At 37.7% G+C, this 19628-nt stretch overlaps 1 protein-coding gene across 1 annotated transcript in view; it reads right to left on the bottom strand.

Annotated features, from left to right (window-relative positions):
• Positions 1-19628, bottom strand: part of NEK8 (NIMA related kinase 8) — an 806012-nt gene that overhangs the window by 632832 nt on the left and 153552 nt on the right. Inside the window, exon 4 of the mRNA XM_044054419.1 lies at positions 10166-10297. Coding sequence (XP_043910354.1) covers positions 10166-10297 — 132 coding nt within the window. The remainder of the gene's footprint in view (positions 1-10165; positions 10298-19628) is intronic.

Below are 19628 nucleotides of genomic sequence, written 5' to 3'. Positions count from 1 at the left end.
TATACTGTGTCTGGAATGTAGCCTAGTATAAAGACAATACAGTTATGCAAGTAAACTTGCCATAATAGATTATGTTGTTATAGGTCACTGTTATAGCCTAAGCTAATTGGGAAGTCCTTCCAAGAGTGTCACCAGGTGGCCAGCTTCCAAAAGTTTACTGAAGCTTTTACTTGTCCTAGCCAATGTACAGCTTGAGAACAGCAGCATAAAAAACAGTTGCTAGGCACCAAAACGTCAGAGCTCTCTTGCAGGCTCTAAAATTACTTCAGAACTTTCTTGCCTCAGAACAGGGAGACTAGAGTCCTGAGCCCTGACAGATAGGAACAATAATAATAAAAATCCCACACCCCGGCAAAAAAAATAATGAAAAAGAGGGGGATATGGGTGTGGCCACTGCAATGGTGATCTAGTCGAACATCTACTGTTATGGTAAGTTTACTTACCCAGCTGTACTATGTTCACCATTACATCACTATTGCAATAGTCTAAGCTATATGGGATGAAAACCAGAGCTTAGAAATAACATAAGGATGAAGCAAGATCAGAGTCCAGGAGCCCTTGTCAATAGACCAAGCACAGCCTGCTTTGGTTCTAGAGAAGGAATCTAGTTTATAGTGCTTTGTAAAGGTGTTTACAGATGATGAGGTTGCTACTTCTAGCATATTTCTAGAATCCACCCCATCCAAAAAACTATCGAGTAGCCAGAGTCCTGGTAAAGTGGGTCCTGGCATTGCCCAAGTGTTTTGTTATGGTGAGAATAGCAAAGAGCAGTAGCATAACACAAACATTTAGTAATTTTCCGTTGCGACACCAACTGTCCCTTTTTCATTACCCTCATAAGAAAATTGATCAGGAGTTCTGAAGGTTTTCTGTCCTATCAATGTAGTATCAGAGTTGCTTCTGAAGATCCAGAGTATATAAAATTCTTTCTCCTTCCTTTTTTCAGTTCTGAGAAGAAAACAGGAAGATTTGTCTGGCTTAATGTAAACTCTGAAATATCTTGGGTATAAAAGAAGGATTTGTTCTTTTAAGATTACCCTATCTCTGTCCATCAAAAGCCTCAGAGAAGTGCATTCTCCAGTGGCAGTAAAGCCTGGAGGGCTTAGCGCTGAGACTTGTCTTTTAGTCAGCTCAGCTTGTACTTCCTGACAGTTGAAGGTACCCTGAAGTTTTGGAAGCTGGCCAGCTGCTATGTCCTTGGCAGGCTATAATCCAAATAGCTAAGGTTAGTATAGCAGTGATCAATATGATGAACATCCACTGATGCCCGGGCCAAAAGGGGGTCACCACAGTTATCCCTGGAGAGTCCTTCAGCACCTTTAGAAGAACCCTGGTTATCAAAGGAAAGGGTGGAAATGCATGGGAATGATACCTATCTATCTTAGGGCTGGCAGTTGAAGCTGAGGTTAAGGCTACAAGTTTTTAATCCTGTGCTACAGGGTTGATTCCCTCAGCCCTCATTTGTCTGCTATGTAATGCTGAGCAAGTCATTTAACTACAAACTGCTCCTGTCTCACTCCTGAAGAGGGACTGTGTCCAGTGGGCCTACCTGTTTAACAAATAGGCATTATCATTATTATTATAACAGGCATGCATTTAAGGAGTCCTAAGACAGAATTTATTTAATTGTCTGATATGGTTGGAGGAAAACAGACCTACCTGAGGTGTTCCCACAGATAGAATTCCTGGAAGACCCTCAGGTGCAGTTTCCATTTAACAGGGTCTACCCTTGTCCTTCTCAGCTTGCCTGCAATATATTTTGCTCTGATAAAAGCAGATAGACTGGAGGGACAGTCTGAAATGAGTCTCTAATTTTCACACTACCATAGGTAGTCTCCAAAGGGTATAGGAAATGGTTTCCCCATGTTTGTTTATGTACCAACCAAAATGGCTTAAGCTATTGGCACTTTCAGTCACAGCCATAGTTTTCATTGAGATGGTCAGGTCTACATTGTAAGATGAAATATATTTTTAGGCCATTATTTATGTTTTACTGCATGCGAATGAAATATAACCAATATGACTACAAGTGATGGTCCTGTGTGTGTAATTATATACTGCAAAGCTTTTATGATGCTCAGGAAGGACACATTCTTCTTCTTCTTTCAGCTTTTCCCAGTTAGGGGTCGCCACAGCGGATCACCTGTCCGCTCATGATTGGCAGTGAAGTATTTTACAGTGTTGAGTTGCCAGCCCAGTGCCCAACCTTCCACAGAAGGCACACACACGCACGCACTCACTCACTCCTAGGGCCAATTTTAGAGTGCCCAAAACACCTACAGCATGTCTTTGGGAGGTGGGAGGAAACCAGAGCACGCAGAGGAAACCCACACGACCACAGGGAGGACATGCAGACTCCACACAGAAAGCACCCCAGCCGAAGATCGAACCGGAGAACCTCTTGCTGCGAGGCGGCAATGTTAACCGTTGCACCACCGCGGCCGCCCCTCAGGAAGGACACATGGCTGTGAAAAAATGCAGAGTATTTTATGCAAAAAATGGAACAGTTTATCCAGGTGGCAAACAGTTTTGGAATGTTGCTCTAACTAGATCTCTGTAACATATGAAACCAAAATGTGCAAAATCCTTTTTCTTTTTTCCTGGAGTAAGGAAAAATCACATTAGAAAATGGCCTAGGTAGGTAAAACTAAATTTTAGGCCATTTGTGGCTTTGTTAGAAATGCTTGGAGCTCAGGTTCAATTCTTGGCTGATGGGTCTTCTGTGTTTTTATTTATCTGCAACATAAATGTGCAAAAGTTTCACAACCATGTCACAGATAAGTAAAAATATACAAAGTTTATACAAATGCTGCTAACTAAATTATAATCATGATGGTACAAATAACCCAAGAAAACAGGTATGTGTATCTTTTTACAAAATAATGTGGATACATTTTTCAGATACAGCTATTCAGGTGTGCATCCATTAGTATCACACGGGTTCTGGTTTTATATGTTTCACTTGGAAAAAGGGTAAATGTACACATCTGTGCCCTCAACCCAGGGGGCACACATTTGTACATATGCAAATTTTGAGTGCTATGATTTTGGACTTTTCATTTTGTTTTTTGATGGTCCCTTGTTAGGATTTTGAATGCCGAGAGGTTGAGAGGTATGGGACGGTAGTGAAAAATGACATAAAAAGGAGATGGGTAACATCTTCCATGAACTATGCAGCTTTTTTTTTTTACAGTTATGAATATTAGCAATATGTGCATATTAATATTAGTACTTCAACATTAAACAGCAAAGTGGCATGTGGAAGCTTAAATGATCTAGAAGATGCGTACAGCAAAACTATCACTGTAGGATGCACAGGTCTTGAATAAGTCAAAAGTGTTTGCAGGCAGTTCTGAAAATTTTTAAGTATTTACATTATTTCAATACTAATGCAAGGATGGAGTGTGGCAGTGTCATGTTTGGGGTGGGGTGGGGGGACTTGTGAAAGCAGTGTAGATCAGACAAAAATAACAAAAATGTTTGTAAAATAATTTGTGTAAGATATTACATCTGGAAACCTAACAGGTTGTTTTAGATATGAATTATTAATGTAAACAACATTCTAACATTCACCTAAAAAGTTTACCCAGGCAAGCCAGAAGGTCCTGACATGATTCCGGGTTGTCTGCTCAAGGACTGTGCAGATCAACTGGCACCTGTCTTCACTGACATCTTCAACACATCTCTTAGACAGGCTAGTGTGTCAAGATGCTTCAAGTCTACCATCATCATTCCTCTGCCAAAGAAGTCATCACCAGCCACCTTAAATAACTACCACCCCATCACACTCGCACTGGTAGTGATGAAATGCTTTGAAAGGATAGTCAAAGAGCATATATCATCCTGTCTGCCTGCATCTTTTGATCTTTACAATTTGCTTACAAACCAAATCTCTCCACTGCTGATGCTATATCCCTTGCGCATTACATCACACTTTGAACCATCTTGAAGACAAAAATTGCTATGTACGTATGCTGTTCACAGACTTCAGCTCAGCCTTCAGCACTGTAATACCACAGCAGATATTGTCTAAACTAAGTCAACTAGGCATAGAAAACACACACTGCAACTGGATCCTCAACTTTTTGACAGACAGGCCCCAAACCGTTTGAGTTGGCAGGAACCACTCACGATGCATTGCCTTGAGCACAGGCATCCCACAAAGTTTATTTATTTGACATTTGTTAACCAGATTGGTCCAACTGAGCCAATAGCCCATTTTCAGTGGAGACCCGAGGAGAAAAGCGCCATAGTTATACAGAATAAAAATAGAAATTATTTACAAACAATTATATATGAATACAGAAAAACAACTTTCTACAGTAGATATACATTTGCAAACAAAAAAAAAAAAAAGAATACAGTGTGGTATAAGATGAGAGATACAGGAAATGATAGAGTGTGGTATTAGATAAGAGAGATATAGAATAGAGAGAGAGCAGTGTTCGTATAAGACATATCACAAGGGAAGATAATAGAGAAGATAGTTAAAATAGAGCTTAGAATATACATATTTAAAGGAGATGTAGTAGCCTAGCTCAAGCAAGAAAAGAATAAGCAGTGTGACTTGGGAGTCTAGTATTCCAGTAGAGGAAAGATTGGGGAATAGGGGGGTGTGGAGGATCAGGTAGGTTCCTGACAGGGGCAGGTCCTTATGTTAAGTAGGAGTTGTTTTTTTAAGTGTTTGGGGTGGGAGATGGTTCTTATGTAAGAGGGGAGTTTATCCCAGGCTTGGGCTACAGAGTATTTGTATAGCAGTCTTCCAAGTTTTTGTTTGGTTTATGGATGTCGAGGAGTTGTTGACTGAATGTACGGAGAGGACGACTGGGAGTGTAATAGGATACAAGGGAGGAGAGAGAGGGGCAAGATATAGGTTTGTATAGTATGGAGTGGATGAATGAAGTGAGACAGTTGCAGTTGTTGGGGAAATTCTGGCCATCGAAGAGTATTAAGAGCAAATAAGTGATGAGAGTTAGGTGGTGAGTTAGTAACAAATCTAGCTATTTTGTGGTAAGTTTGTTTGAACTTGGATAAAAGTGTAGACTGGATGTTAATGAGGAGTGGGGAGGCATAGAGAAGAGACGGAAAGGGGAATGTCTGAGCTAAGTTGAGTTTAGTATCAATGGTAAGAAATTTCTTATTTCTGTATAGCAGACCTAGTTTTTGGTGTTTTTTTTAATACTTTGTTGGATATAAAAGTAAAATTTCAGTTCATCATCAATAATGGTTCCTAACAGCTTAGTGTGTAGTCCTGCTTTAATGGTGGTTTTGTCAAGGGATCTGATGACAGAGGTTGATTTGTGGTGAGATAGAGGTCGAGGGAGGAAAAGTAGAAGTTTTTTTTTTTTTTAGGATTTAAGATAAGCTGGTTGTTAGAGAGCCACTTTTTGATGGACAGGAATAAATATTGGGTGTTTACGTGGAGTTGAGAGATATCAGAGACTGAGATGAGAGTGGAATTCTCGGCGTATTGAATAAAGGACTGTTTGGAAGCAGTATGGAGGACACTGGTGAAGATATTAAACAGAAGGGGGCCAAGGATGGAGCCCTGGGGGACTCCTGATTTAATGCAAGAGGTGAGCCATCTGACTGACTGTTGCCTATTGGAGAGGTAACTTGCAAACCAACCAATCGAGAGTTTAAAGCGATTGAGACTGAAAAGTTTGGATAAAAGTAGAGCATGTGAAACTACATCAAATGGTTTTGAGAGGTCAAGGAAAAGGCAGGATACTAGTTGGTTGTTGTCTCTGGCTTCAGCTACAGTGTGAGTAAAAGACATAAGTGCAGTGGCAGTACTGTGATGGTCGGAAACCATGTTGAGTGGGAGTTAACAAGTTTTCCTGGAGAAGAAAGTTCATTAGCTGTGTGTGGATGCATTTTTCAAGTATTTTTGAGAGGGGGGGGGGGGAGTATGGCTATGGATCTATAATTGGATGGGTCAGTAGAATTTCTGCCTTTATGCAGTGGGACAATGTAAAAGGATTTCCAAATGTTGGGGACTGTGACTTCTTGAATGGATCTACTGATTAGCAAGGATATAGGATAGGCTATGGTTTCAGCGGCAAATTTGAGGAAGATGGGAGATCTGCGTAGGGAGAGCAAGGTTTAAATTTGAGCAGGAGTGATTTGATGTAAGCAGTGGTGACTGGTTTAAGGGAGAAAGGGTTTTTGTTATGTGGGATAGATGAGGTGGGAGGTGGATCGGGTTTGTGGTTGGTGTGAGCAAGCTTTTGCATAGTATCTATGAAGTAATTGTTAAGGGTGGCATTTTCTAGTGGGGTATTATTTGGGAAAGGAGTGGAAGGGTTTTTCCAGGATGAAGAATTTTGTTTATAATGGACCAGAAATTTTGTGGGCTAGATTTTCTGTTGATTTGGGTTAAGTTGTAGAAATTTCTTTTTTTCATCTTTGTTAACTATTATTTTTGAGAGGTTCCTGAGCTCTCTGTATTTTTGGAACAGAGAAGGTGATTTTGTTTTAACCCAAGCTTTCCAAACACCATCTCTTTTATGCATAAGGAATTGAGTTTTAGTTAGCCAGAGGGTATAGTTGGCTTTAATTCTAATTCTCCTAGATGGGGCAAGGGAGTTAAGAATTTCCAGAAATATTTGATTAAATATTAATACAGCATCGTTGAGAGGCAGTCGACGGAGGAAGGACCAGTTGATGTTGGATAACATGGAGTTAAATTTGTTGGTATTACAATTAGAAAGTTTATGGCAGTCTCTGTAAGAGAGACTTTTAGGTGCTTGGAGACAGGTGGTGTACTAAGTCCACTTCTCTTTATAATACTGACCCATGACTGCTCTGCAAACATCAGACAAATCAGGTCTGCCGATGATACCACAGTGATCGGCCTCATCAGAAATGATGACGAGGGGGCATACAGACAAGAAGTGAACTAACTCGCCAGATGGTGCACCAACAACAACCTAGCACTAAATGCTGACAAAATAAAAGAAATCATTATTGACTTCAAGAGGAAGCAAGGGCCCCACACACCCATCACCAGCAGTGGTACAAAAGTGGAAAGGGTAAAAAGCAGCAAATTTCTAGGGGTGCACATCTCAGATAACCCAAGTTGGACAACAAACACCTGCAGCCTTGTAAAGAGAGCCCAACAACATATCCACTTCCTCTGGAGACTATGCAGAGCAACCCCCCCCCCCCACATCATCATGACCTTCTACAGGGCCACAATCGAAATCATGCTGACTAACATCACAGTATGATATGGCAACTTCTCATATGCAAATCACAAGTCATTAGAGAAGGTTGTAAAGCAGGCCAGGAAAATCACAGGATCAAACCCCCCAGTCCTTACAGGACCTTTACTCTTGGAGATGCTACAGCAGGGTCGTGAAACTGATAAAGGACAAGTATCATCCCACAATTGGACTGTTCCACCTCCTATCTTCAGGAAAACAATACAGAAGCATCAGGTGTAGAACATCAAGATTCAGGGATAGTTTCTTTCCACAAGCGATCAGACTGTTGAACAAGTAACCTGAACAAGTAACCTTAACAATGTCAACACTCCCTCAGTTTGTGAGAATACCATAAGTACAATATGATTGTCTTTACTGTCATACAGTTAAGTTATTCTATTTATCTAAGTTATGCAAGCTGAACTGAATTATTACTTGCACAAGTACGGTAACTGTGAATTATGCTATGCTGCTACCCTATCGTAAAAATGGTGGTGGATAATTTATGTCTGTGTGTATTTATATCTGTACTGTCTAGAATTTCTTCCATTATATGCTACCTTCACCCTCTTGTGAAAACTGATTTTCAATGCACACGAGGATGAAGCAATGGAATTTCATTCAGCGATACACTGCATTTGTTGATCTGAATGACAATAAAGTTTACTTTGACTTTGATTCTTCTTTTGAGACTAGTATCTCAAGAATGGAAGGTTGTGTGTTAGAAAGCAATATACCTCTCCCAAGCTAACATGATATGGTAAGCATGAACAGTGAAATTATCATTGTGGTATATACTTTTTCACCAAACATTAGACTATACAGTATTGTTGTTGATGCTTACTATCTAACACACATTTTTTTAAGATTAATATTGTTTTTAAATACTGTGAAGAATGATATACATAGTATTCAAATGTCTTCTACTATCACAAAACAGTAGTGTGCTACTCACTGCTGACATGTATCGCTGGAATTGTCTTGAACATGTGAACAATTCTTTAACTGATACTTTGGTTCTATCTTGCATTCTTACAAAGATATAACCCTTTGTTTGACCATATGAGTAATGTTTGAGAAAATAAAATACTATTTTGTCATAAATTTGCAATTTAAAATCAGTGTCACCAGATACACTTTTTTGTTTCCCTTCTGCTTTATTCTTTCTGCCTACCCCCATTGTCCTTGTCCATTGCCAATTCTTCCAGCTTCTCCTACTGCCCATGGCTTATCTCCAATCTAAGGCTGGAGCTAGATTGGAATCTAATGATGTCCTGGGGTTTCAGTCATTGACTACTTTAAGCAGACAGACTTTTGATACTAACAATGGTTTGCAGCCCATCATCTGAATAAGAAGTTATGTAGTTTATATTGTTCAGTAGCTTACACCATTGTAAGTGATAATGCAGTTCAAGAAGGCAGTGATTACAGCACAGTATTTGGCAGAAAAACCTCTTAGGAAGCATCCAGTTTACTCATTTCAAAGACTTTAGGAAGTAAAGGGATTAATAAGCTTCCTGCTGCTTCTGACTGAATCAGTTGATAATTAGGTGCTAGATATATGCTTTGCATGTTATTATGCTGACTCTGCATTCACACAGCAGTTTAATGAATCACAACTTCATGGACTTTAACTACCACTCAGTGCAATTAAAAATGTCACATTTAGAATGTTAACTATGCTAATGTAACTACCACTCAGTGCAATTAAAAATGTCACATTTAGAATGTTAACTATGCTAATGAATCCAAGGTACTAACTCCTCTTTTTCCCTCTCCCATGAGTGAAGTATATGTAAAATACTGGCTCCTTCCCTGACACCCTATGCTTCTCAAGTTATTCCATTATGGACAATTGAGACATACTGGATATAGTTCAGAATGCTTGTTCATAACTGATCAAGCACACAGTTCACCTGTCTTGTGGAAGACCTGCACAACTTTTGTAGAACACAGTTCATGAAGAGGCAAACTCCCCACAGCCTTTAATTTAGATATAAACTCCACACAGTTGCATAACAGTGAGAGATGGAGAAGGTTCCAAATAGACTGTACAGCTCCCATGTACATTCATTCATTTCACAGTGCCTACAAGTCAAGGATATGTTCTACAGGGGAAAATACATTTAACCAATTGTAGCTGGAAGGTTAGAACCTAATCAAATTGCCTTCAATCACATATGCTGAAGGGTTTTCAAACACAAGTGGTCACAAGTACACTTACGATAAAATCATCACTAGTGGTACTCATCTGACTTCTAAATCTCCAAGTTAACCTGCCTTTACAAATGTTTATAAGACAGTATGCATTCTCATTTAAGATAATTCACAAATATCCTTTTATTTTACTTCATTAGATGTTCACTTGGCTTCTTAAAAGCTGTAAAGCTTGACAATAACACATTCTGGTCTTATCTATGGAACGCTGCCCTAATTCATAAGTAGCAGGTCCAGAAAAGTCTTCACAAATTTCAACAGTATATTCTTGTTCTTAGAAAATGGATGAGTAGTTAAGTCATCTAATCTAAGAGCAGATTACCGAGGTGAGGACACTAACCTGTTGTTTTTCTTCCAGTACCAAACATAAAAAAAAAATACAAAAAGATTAGACCCCCACCTTCATGTGCTTCAATAATAGATCTCAAGGATTCTGTCTGCCATATCAGCTTCAGGGAAAATCACAGACAATCTAATAGTCTTGAGTGCTTTTATTGCTTTCTTCAATCACTGACTGCTGCATTGCAAGTCTAGCTTAGAAAAGTAAATGCAAAGGTATATTCTCTAGTTAGGTTTAACTGTATTATCACAACTTAAACACACACACACACACATACAAGCATACATAGACACACACACACACACACACACACACACACACACAACTCTATAAATACAGCAGAAATTTAAGTGATTTTACTCTTGTTCATAAGTCTTTCATGCAGCTATAAGTCACTTACAGCAGCTTCAAATGCCCGTTTGAGACTGGTGAGCTCATACAGCACACAGCCAAGTGCCCATATGTCACTCTTCTGATTATACGGCTTGCCCTCACATAACTCAGGAGAGATATAGCATGGTGTTCCAACAACCTGCATAAGAGAAAGACAGCATGAGTTGAGCACACAATTCAATTTTTAAGCAAAAAGGAAGGTTTCAAATAGCATGGGCATCATGTGCAAGTATCATATGCAACTGTAAGTTGATATTTATCTTCCATTTCAACTGCCTGATGCACTTGGTTCATACTTACTTACTTTCTCAGCTCTTTTCACTGCCTTCCCTTACATACCTTTCTCCTCCTTCTTGCCCCAGTGGCCCACTTTGAGACAAAAACAACTTTCCACCATCATTTCTGCTAAGTAAAGCATTATGTTGCAAAAAAAAGGACCAAGTTCATGAGGCGTAAAGTGGCTGGCAAACTGTTATTCACATGTTTGAGTAAACAATCTTGCTTTCTCCTCAAGTCTCACAAAATGTTACTAATAAGGAAATAAGAAGTTGCTCCTAAACTGACTGCTGCCTGTGGTCATGCAAAACCAAAAGGCTATCTTCATACAGGAGACTAATCTAGACAGCAGCTCAATAACAATGATCCAAAAGACACTCCAATTACTTTTAGTCACATGTATTTTCATCTGATAACCTTTATGTCATTGTGCATAGATAAGGAAGTTATAGATGATAGCATATTTACCATACAAACAAGAACAGTGATACTACTACTCCACGTTCAGTAAGTTGGAATGAAATTAATGCAGGGATATGGCCCACATATTCCACCTGCATTTAATCCTGTGTTATATTAACTAAAAATAATTAGATTCCTTCATTTAACTGATGACAGGCTGACGCTGGCATCACATATGAAAAGTACAGCTGTGTCAGGTACTGCCATAACCATAGCTGTATAAATCTATGTCTTCTGGTTACATAACCATTTAAAAGGGTTGTGTTTGGCAAGTAGAAGGTGCACCCTGACTGGCTAACTGTGCTGTCATTCACTGAAATACAGCCTGTCGGATTTCTAGCACTGCAAATATCCAATCCACAGAGCCAAAGCCTTAGAGCAGATACACAGAAATCTGTACTTGACAGAAAAAGTACATAGAACTCCCCCACCAACCATAGACTATCAGTGTGTTTGTCAATGGTCAATAAACCACTCTAGCTAAGATTGGACATAGATAAGTTCTTTATTTCACAAATTGATGTCATACTTAAAAGCCAGTCATACCAGACCTTAGTAACTAGACAGGAAAACTACACTGATTTACACCAATAACCATTATCTCATCAAAAGATAAAGCTTATACCAGAGATTAATGTCACCATTATCCCATTATCTGGGACTCCTTAAAGTTTTATATATATATATATATATATATGGTAAAACTTTAACATTGGTTCAAAATAAGCTTAAAGAATGGGAATCAGAACTAAAACACATACATTCTCAACTATTAATCAATTCCAAACATAAAGCAAGCATGTCTATTGATAAAAAGAAAAAAGAAGAATTAAATAAAAAATACACTGAAATATTAACACAAAACTAACTTGATATTAGAAAAACTAAAAATTAACTCTTTCACTGCTTTACCTAAAGATTTGCACAATTTATCAATGAGGGCTAAATGCCAATCAAAGACTAAAGGTATTGTAAACATACTTAATGAAGGAGAAAAAAAGTAGTATATGATATATGAGACATTCTTGATGCCTTTGAATATCATTTCTCTAACCATTATAAATCAAACATTCCAATGGATAGCTTCTCATATTTGGATTCAATTATTTCTAATATTAAGAAAATTCCAGAAAAAATAAAATAATCCCATCAAAATAAAATAACATATCAAGAAGACATAGACAATATTAAAGAAAGTAAGTCTAATAAAGCACCAGGAATTGATGGTATCATTATAGAAATGTACAAGCTTTCCCCCTTCTATTACCTCCTTTTTTCACAAAACACTAACTGAAGTACAGACACAGGGTATCATACCACCTTCCTGGAAATATTCTTTAATTACCCCAATTATAAAAGAAAATAAAAATCCCAAGCACTGTAGTTCTTATAGAACCTGTTAAATAATGATTATAAAGTATTTATGTCCATACCCATTAATATAATAAAAATTTCAATATCACAGATAGTAGATGAAGATCAAACAGGGTTTATAAATAATAGAAACACAAATAATATTAAAAGAGTACTAACCCTCATTAAAATATTAAACAGAGAACATCAAGAAGTTCTAATAATTGGTTTAGATATAGAAAAAGCATTTGATTCATTAAATTGGAATTATTTATTTAAAGTATTAACTTTATTTGATTTTCCTCCTCGTTTCATTTCATTTTTAAGGAACATATATAAAAACAATCTAGCCTATATAAAATTAGGCCCATTTACTTCAGAGTCAATTCTTATAACTTAGGGACCAAACAAGGTTGTCCCATGCCCCCAATTCTTTTGAGATAGCTATTGAAATTTTGCCATTTTATTAAGGAATGATCCAAACATAAAAGGTGTGGAAATATACAGTCATTATATTCTAAGATAATGTTATTCACAGACAACATATTGCTCACTTTATCTAATTCTAAAACAACTCTAAATGAGTTGGATCTATTAATAAAGTTTCATTCAATCTCTGGTTTACATTTTAATAAAGAAAAAATCAAAATTCTTGTTTTTGAATAAAAAGAAAAAAAAATACAAGCTAACAAAAATCATATTATTGGCAACCAAGTATCTAATTTTGATTTAGGCATTATTTTATGCACCACTATTGAAGAAACAATAAACATTCTAATGTCATTCTAAACATTCTAATTCATTATAATAACATTATAAAATAATTGAAATGTATATGGAAATGTGGAATAAAATGCTTATAACCATTGAGGACAGATTACAACTAATAAAAATGATACTTTTACTGAAGATATTATATATCTCACAAGCCATATCTATGATCCTGAACAGAACATTTCTTAAAAACAAACTCTCTTTTGTTAAAAATGTTATGGTTTCCAAATAAAAATAGAATAGCTTTTACATATTACATACTTGGGAACAAGGAGGAATTAAATTTCCTGATACCGAAACATACATCAAGGCCTCTAAAATTAGAAACATTATACACTGGATAGACCCCATTTATACTTCAAACTGGAAGTACTTACATTTAACCATATTATTAAATGAAAGTCATACTTCAGTTAACTTTCCACTAACCAATCAATTTAATAAGTTATGGTATGTTCTATGTTTCAGTATAGAATACAATATATCAAAACATACTAAATTAAATTCCATTAATTTTATATTTAATACATTCAGGAAATTTATTTACACAAATATAGAGATCAAGCTTTGGTTTGAGACATTGATTCCCTTTTGTATTGCAAAAAAATTACAGACAAATTGCATAGAAACACTTTAAATATCTGGGAATCTAAAAACTTCATATACTGGCAACATTGTATGAATGAACATAAGGTACTAGATATGCAAGACATTGTAAAGCAATTTAATCTATTATCTCGAGTTTGGCTATTTCTACAAAGTGTCCTGTCATATTCCCATGATTTATGCAGAATAATTAATAGTTCTTCTTTCAAAGGAAAACCAAAGTCTGTCATCTATTTGTATGAAATTGTTTATAACAATTTTAATTTAAATAATATCACAGATAAAACAAAACCTCAAGAAAAATATTGGAATTATATTACTTGGTGGCATTCCTTATCTTTAACTATAGAAATTAAAAATAATCTCTTGCTTTCTGTTAAATTAACCTCTTGGTCACAACATTGGAGAATGTATACCTGGAAATTTCTCTACAGAATATTCCTAACACCAAATAAAATAGCCAAGTTTAGTACTTCTAGTAATGATTTATGTTGGAGATGTTCTCAAGCATGCCGGACACACAGGATACATATTTTTTTATGAGTGCACTAGTATAAAACAATTCTGGAATGATGTGTTAATAAATTTTTACAAGCACTATTCACATATGTGTTTAGATTCTCTAAAGCTTTAGTGCCACTGAATATAAATGAAGGTCCTCACTTGAAGACAGTCTTTATTTATTGTGAACCATTCTATCAATTGCTAGAAAATGCATAACATGGAAATGAAATTCCACTTCACCACCATCCATGGAAGAATTTCTATCTTTAATAAAATACATAGAACATAATCAGATCAAGATTGAAGAACTGAGAATCTATTCTAATACGTTAACAAATAATCCTTGGAGAAAAGATACTAAATCTTACTGAAAATCTACAATTGGACTGTGTCTCTCTCCGATTACTGTAAATGTTTTACTTAATTGTATGGTAGTCTATGTATTTTGAATCAAAGGTTTCATTTATTATTGATTTTCCCTGCAGGCCAAATGTAAATAGTCTGTATAGCTAATTATGTATTAGAATTTAGATTAAGTTGTATCTGCAGTATTTTTATTTGTTTGAAAATAAAAATTACTTGAGTAAAAAAAAGATAAAGCTTACAGCTGTTAAACAAGCTCAAACTGGTTATAAATCACCTTGTCAAGTATTCCATTAATTCTCTACATGCACATCACAAAACACTAATACTCCACTATATACAACAAAACAGGAGGACTGAGGGAGAGAAGCAGTATTGTGAACACAACTCATTCCAGTGCTGTATGTAATATCATACATTTGCAACTTCACTGCAGCCTTTATCTTCTTAGTAGAGTACCAAGCTATTCATCTAAGAGATGGGTGGATGCTCTAGCTAATTTACTTTAGATAACTGCTGTGTTAAACTGTCCTCTGGCTTTAAATAGAATCTAGCTAATAACATCTAGTAAATATGTTCACTACTGACCAAGTAGTTGCTTTATACATGCAAGTACTTGGCACACCTCTGCAGAAGACTGCAGAGGTTACAACACACTGGTGGACTGAGATGGGACCTTGAAAAGCACTGCTCAACATGCCATAAAAGACAAGGTATGATCTAACTGGAAAATGCATGTTGCCAAAAAAGTGCCTGACATATTCTGAGAAAAAGGAAAACATATTAGACTCTCTAAACTCTTTTGTCTTGGATACACAATAAAAGTTTGCTTACTCTAGTCCATTAGGTATGAGATGTACTCAACAAAATCATGAGTATAATGACAATAGAAAGGATACTGCATCTTCGATTCAACGCAACATATAAGACACCCATTGGCAAAAATGGAATGGTTAAGAGAAACCTTCCCATACCCTTGTAAAAATGCTCTAAATACAACAGTCTGCCACCCCAAAAGTGATCTGGACTTTTTTCAGATTCAGCCCAGTTGCACTCCCTAGATAAGTGACTTGCTCAGAGTCATACAGCAGGAAAATGAGATGGAAAGTATCAAACCTTGTACGTTTGGTTACATGAAACAGCTCATTAACAGTTTGGAGCTTTAATACTCTGCTCTAATTGCCAAGTTTTATTAAAAAATATATATATATTTAAATCTAAGTAGAACAGTATCAGGTCTCTTCACTACATAAAATAATTAATAAAATAAATTGAGCTGCATGCTTAGTAAAAAAATCTGTATATGGCTCATGAAAGAATATAATTCAGTATAATGACATTATAAAAAGTTACACTTGTGTAAAATCTTACCATAACAGTGGACGTCCTTCTCTTCACTGTTGCAGTATTATTTACCTAAGGGATCCTAGGATCTCTTGCCAAGGATAGTCTAACATCTGGCCAATATGCCAAAACCTTTAGCTCTTATAAGCATCGTACGGCACATGTACCTCCCCCCCCATGCAAGGTTTAGAGCATAAAGGTGACATACGGATGCACACACAAAGAACTGAAAATGTCCCAGGAGGAACAGAATGTCAATAATATGGAAAACATGCATCCAGAAGAAGAAGAAAATGAGCCCTTTGGCCAGAAGGGAAAGACAAGGACAAGGCTAAAGCTAGAACAGAGGGGGTAGGAGGAAGGGAGTGAATACTGCAACAATGAAAAAAAGGACATCTACTGTAATGGTAAAATTTTACACAGCTATACTATGTCCTCCCATATCACTGCTGCAGTATTCTTTACCTAAGGGAGAGTACAAGAGCTCAAGAGGAATTCTGGTAGGAGGAGGACAGAGAAAAGCCATCTACAAACCCATGCAGGATTGCCCTGGCAAAACTTGCCAGGCCCTGGAAATAATATCCAACTTTTAATGTTTAGTGAAAGTGTGTATAGAGGACCATCTAGCAGTCTCAAGGATAGAATTTGTATGCAAATCCTTGAAAAAGGCATCATAGGAGGCAAGTTCCCTAGTAAAATGCACCTTTACTGATGATAAAATACATTTTCCATGAAAAGAACACCAGAAAAGAAATTGTCTTAGAAATCCAGGAGCAGATGGTTTGCTTAAAAACAGCCAAACCCTGGGATGAAAAGAAACAAAAAGCTGCTCCAATTTGTGAATGACTTTAGTTTTATCCAAATAATATCCATGCTGTCTATGCAAATCCAAGGTGTGAAGAACCTTCTCAGTGGCAGACTGTAGAGAAGGAAAAAGGAAGAAAGATCAATAGACTGATTAAAGGACAACTCATTAACCACCTTAAACATAAAAGAAGGATTTAATGATTTTTTTTACTCCTTGCAGGCTTTTTTAGCCAAGACGTCAAAGAGAGATAATTTTGTACTTTATTGTGCAATAAATTTGCTGTGGCTGGTCATATTTTAATCATTTGTTCTCGTTTGTGGTGATACAATAAAAGAAGGATTAGTGTGAAGAGACACCCTGTCTCTGTGGAAAATTAAAAAAAATAAATAAATAAGGAATAGCCATGAAAGCCTGAAGTTCATATGCCCTCTTAGCTAAAGTGAGAGCCAAAAGAACAGTCTTCCATATATAAAATTGTAAGAAAGCTGAAGCAGGCCCAAAAGGAGCCTGAATCAATTTTTCAGATCAAAAATAGGGGTCCTAGGAAGGTGAAATAGGGTTCCTGGGAGACCTGATATGAAGGATGCCTTTAAGAAATTGCTTGACTTCAAATCTAGAAGCCAAAGGAGGACTCAAGGGCAGACAAGTAGAAACTGCTGACAAGTGAGCTTTAGCTGAAGAATAGGTCAGCCCCGCATGGAGCAGATCACACAAATAAGAGAGACCCAGAGGGATCTAAACAGATAGGGGATCCTAATGGCGAGACAGGCACAAGACAGAAAATTGCTTCCATTTGTACAGATATGATTTCTTGGTAGTGGGTTTCCTGGCCTCCTGCAGAACCTGAAGCATAAGAGGTGCCTGAAAGGGATCAAAACCTTATCACCCACAGTGTCAGTTGAAGAGTGAACAAGTGAAAATGGATAAGAAACCCTTGTCTTGTGTGAGAAGAGCCACACAATGAAGTAATTTGTAGTGATTGCCCCTGTCCAAGTGAGAAAGAAGGGGGAACCAATGCTGTCTGGACCAAAAGAGAGTCAAAAGAAGTCACTAGCAAGATTATGGGAGACTCCTGTCTGATCTTGTGCAAGACTTGTGGTAACAGAGGAAGGGGACTGACGGTATACAGAAACATCCCCTTCTATGGGAAAGACAGGGTGTTCTCCTTCCAAGCCACAGGATCTGGGACTCTGGAACAGAATAGAGGAAGTTCTCTCTCCAGGAACAAACCTCTGTGAAGCATCCATTCATGAGCTTGTGTGCTGGATGTGCTCAAGGAGTCTGCTACTAGACTGTGCTCCAAGGGAATGTAAACTGCCTGAAGAGTCACTTGATACTGGATAGGTAGATCCCAGACCTGAACAGCTAGCCTGCAAAGATAGGATCTTGTGCCTATTTATTTCTTGACATAGCACATGGAAACTTTGAGGGGTCCAGGATGAAAGAGGGAGCAGAAGGACTGAAGAGCCAACAGTAAGGTCCTCATCTCCTTCACATTGATATGATCTGACCTCTGATGAGGAGGCCAGAAACCTGGAACCTTGAGGGAGCCACAAGAAGCACCACCACTCTCCTGTCTGATGTATCTGTAATTGAGATCTTAACTTGGAAGTGGAGGGAAAGTTGATGGATCCACCACTGACGCTAGAGTTTGAGACAGGGAAGAAAAGGTACTTGGAAGGAAAGGTGATGGCAGTGTTGGAGCCACACTGACTTAAGTTACCATTGAAACATACTCATATGGAGCCTGGCTAGAGGAAGCATGGGAATGATGGAAGCCATGACCCTGAGAACTTTGAGAAATTCCCTAGAGACAGATGCCAGAGGAGGAAAGGATTGGAAAAAGGTAATCAGAGACCAAACCTTGGGGGCAGGCAGAGATGCCAGCATGGGAACTGTCTGAAGCCTGTAGCTTAGGAAAATATGATACTGGGAACGTGCTAGAACAGACTTCTGGAAGTTTATGCTAAACCCTAGACTTTAACAGGGAAGTATTGAACTGGAGATCCTGAAGCAGAGAGTAGGGGGTAGAAGCTTTAAAAAAAAAAAAAAAAAAAAAAGATTGTCTGGATAGAAAAATATCTGAATCTTGCTAACCATGCAAAAGCAATGACAGGAGTGAGGCATTTGGTGAATACCCTTTGGGCAGTAGAGAGGTCAAAGGGAAAAGCAGAGAACTAAAAATGCAAGGAAGAAACAAAGAAATATAAATATTTCCTGAAAAGAGGATGGATGGGGATTTGAAGGTGTGGATCCTTATGATCCAGAAATACCAGAAGGGTCTGGAGAAAGACAAGGGGAAATAACATCTGCAGAGATAGCATCTGAAAGGAAGGGATCTTGAGGAAGGTGCTCAGCCTGGAAAGATACAGAATTGGTCTCCATGTGCCCTCCTTCTGAGGTACCGAAAACATCCTGAAATAAACCCCTTTCCTTTTCAGGGCAGAAGGCATGACTTGAATTGTGCCCTGAGCTAAATGAGAGTGAAGAACCTTTGGGAAATGACAGAGCGATTTCTCAGGAGGCTGAGGAATTCCTGAAAAGGGAGGAAGGGACTTCTAAACCATGAAATATCACTGTCGGATAATGGACAGAACCCAAGAGTATGAAGTGAACCGAAGTCAATTTGGAAGGGACAGAAAAAGACAGAGGGACAAGGAAACCTGGCCAAGGGAAGGGGAAGCAAACAGTCAAACAGAACATGGGTTGTCCTGGAAAGCAGGTTTCTGGGTGGCAGGAGTCTAACTAGGCAGACACCTAGAACTCTTCTTGCCCTACTGAAGAGGGCAAGATTGCCTACAGACAAATGTAGACTTGGATGGATGGATGGATAATTAGTCTGAAATTTGGGAACTGGAGAAACAAAAATATGTTTCAACTCCTGCAAGGATTTACCCTTGCCCTGAAGAGACTTGAAAAGCTCAGCAGCAGCAGTAGCAAGATTTATTATGCAAAGGAGCATCCAAATGTTTGTCCTTAA

This window comes from Protopterus annectens, chromosome 13.part0 (assembly GCF_019279795.1).
Source record: "Protopterus annectens isolate FY-2018-M chromosome 13.part0, PAN1.0, whole genome shotgun sequence".
Lineage (NCBI taxonomy): Eukaryota > Metazoa > Chordata > Ceratodontiformes > Protopteridae > Protopterus > Protopterus annectens.
This window is presented reverse-complemented; position numbering and strand designations above follow the sequence as displayed.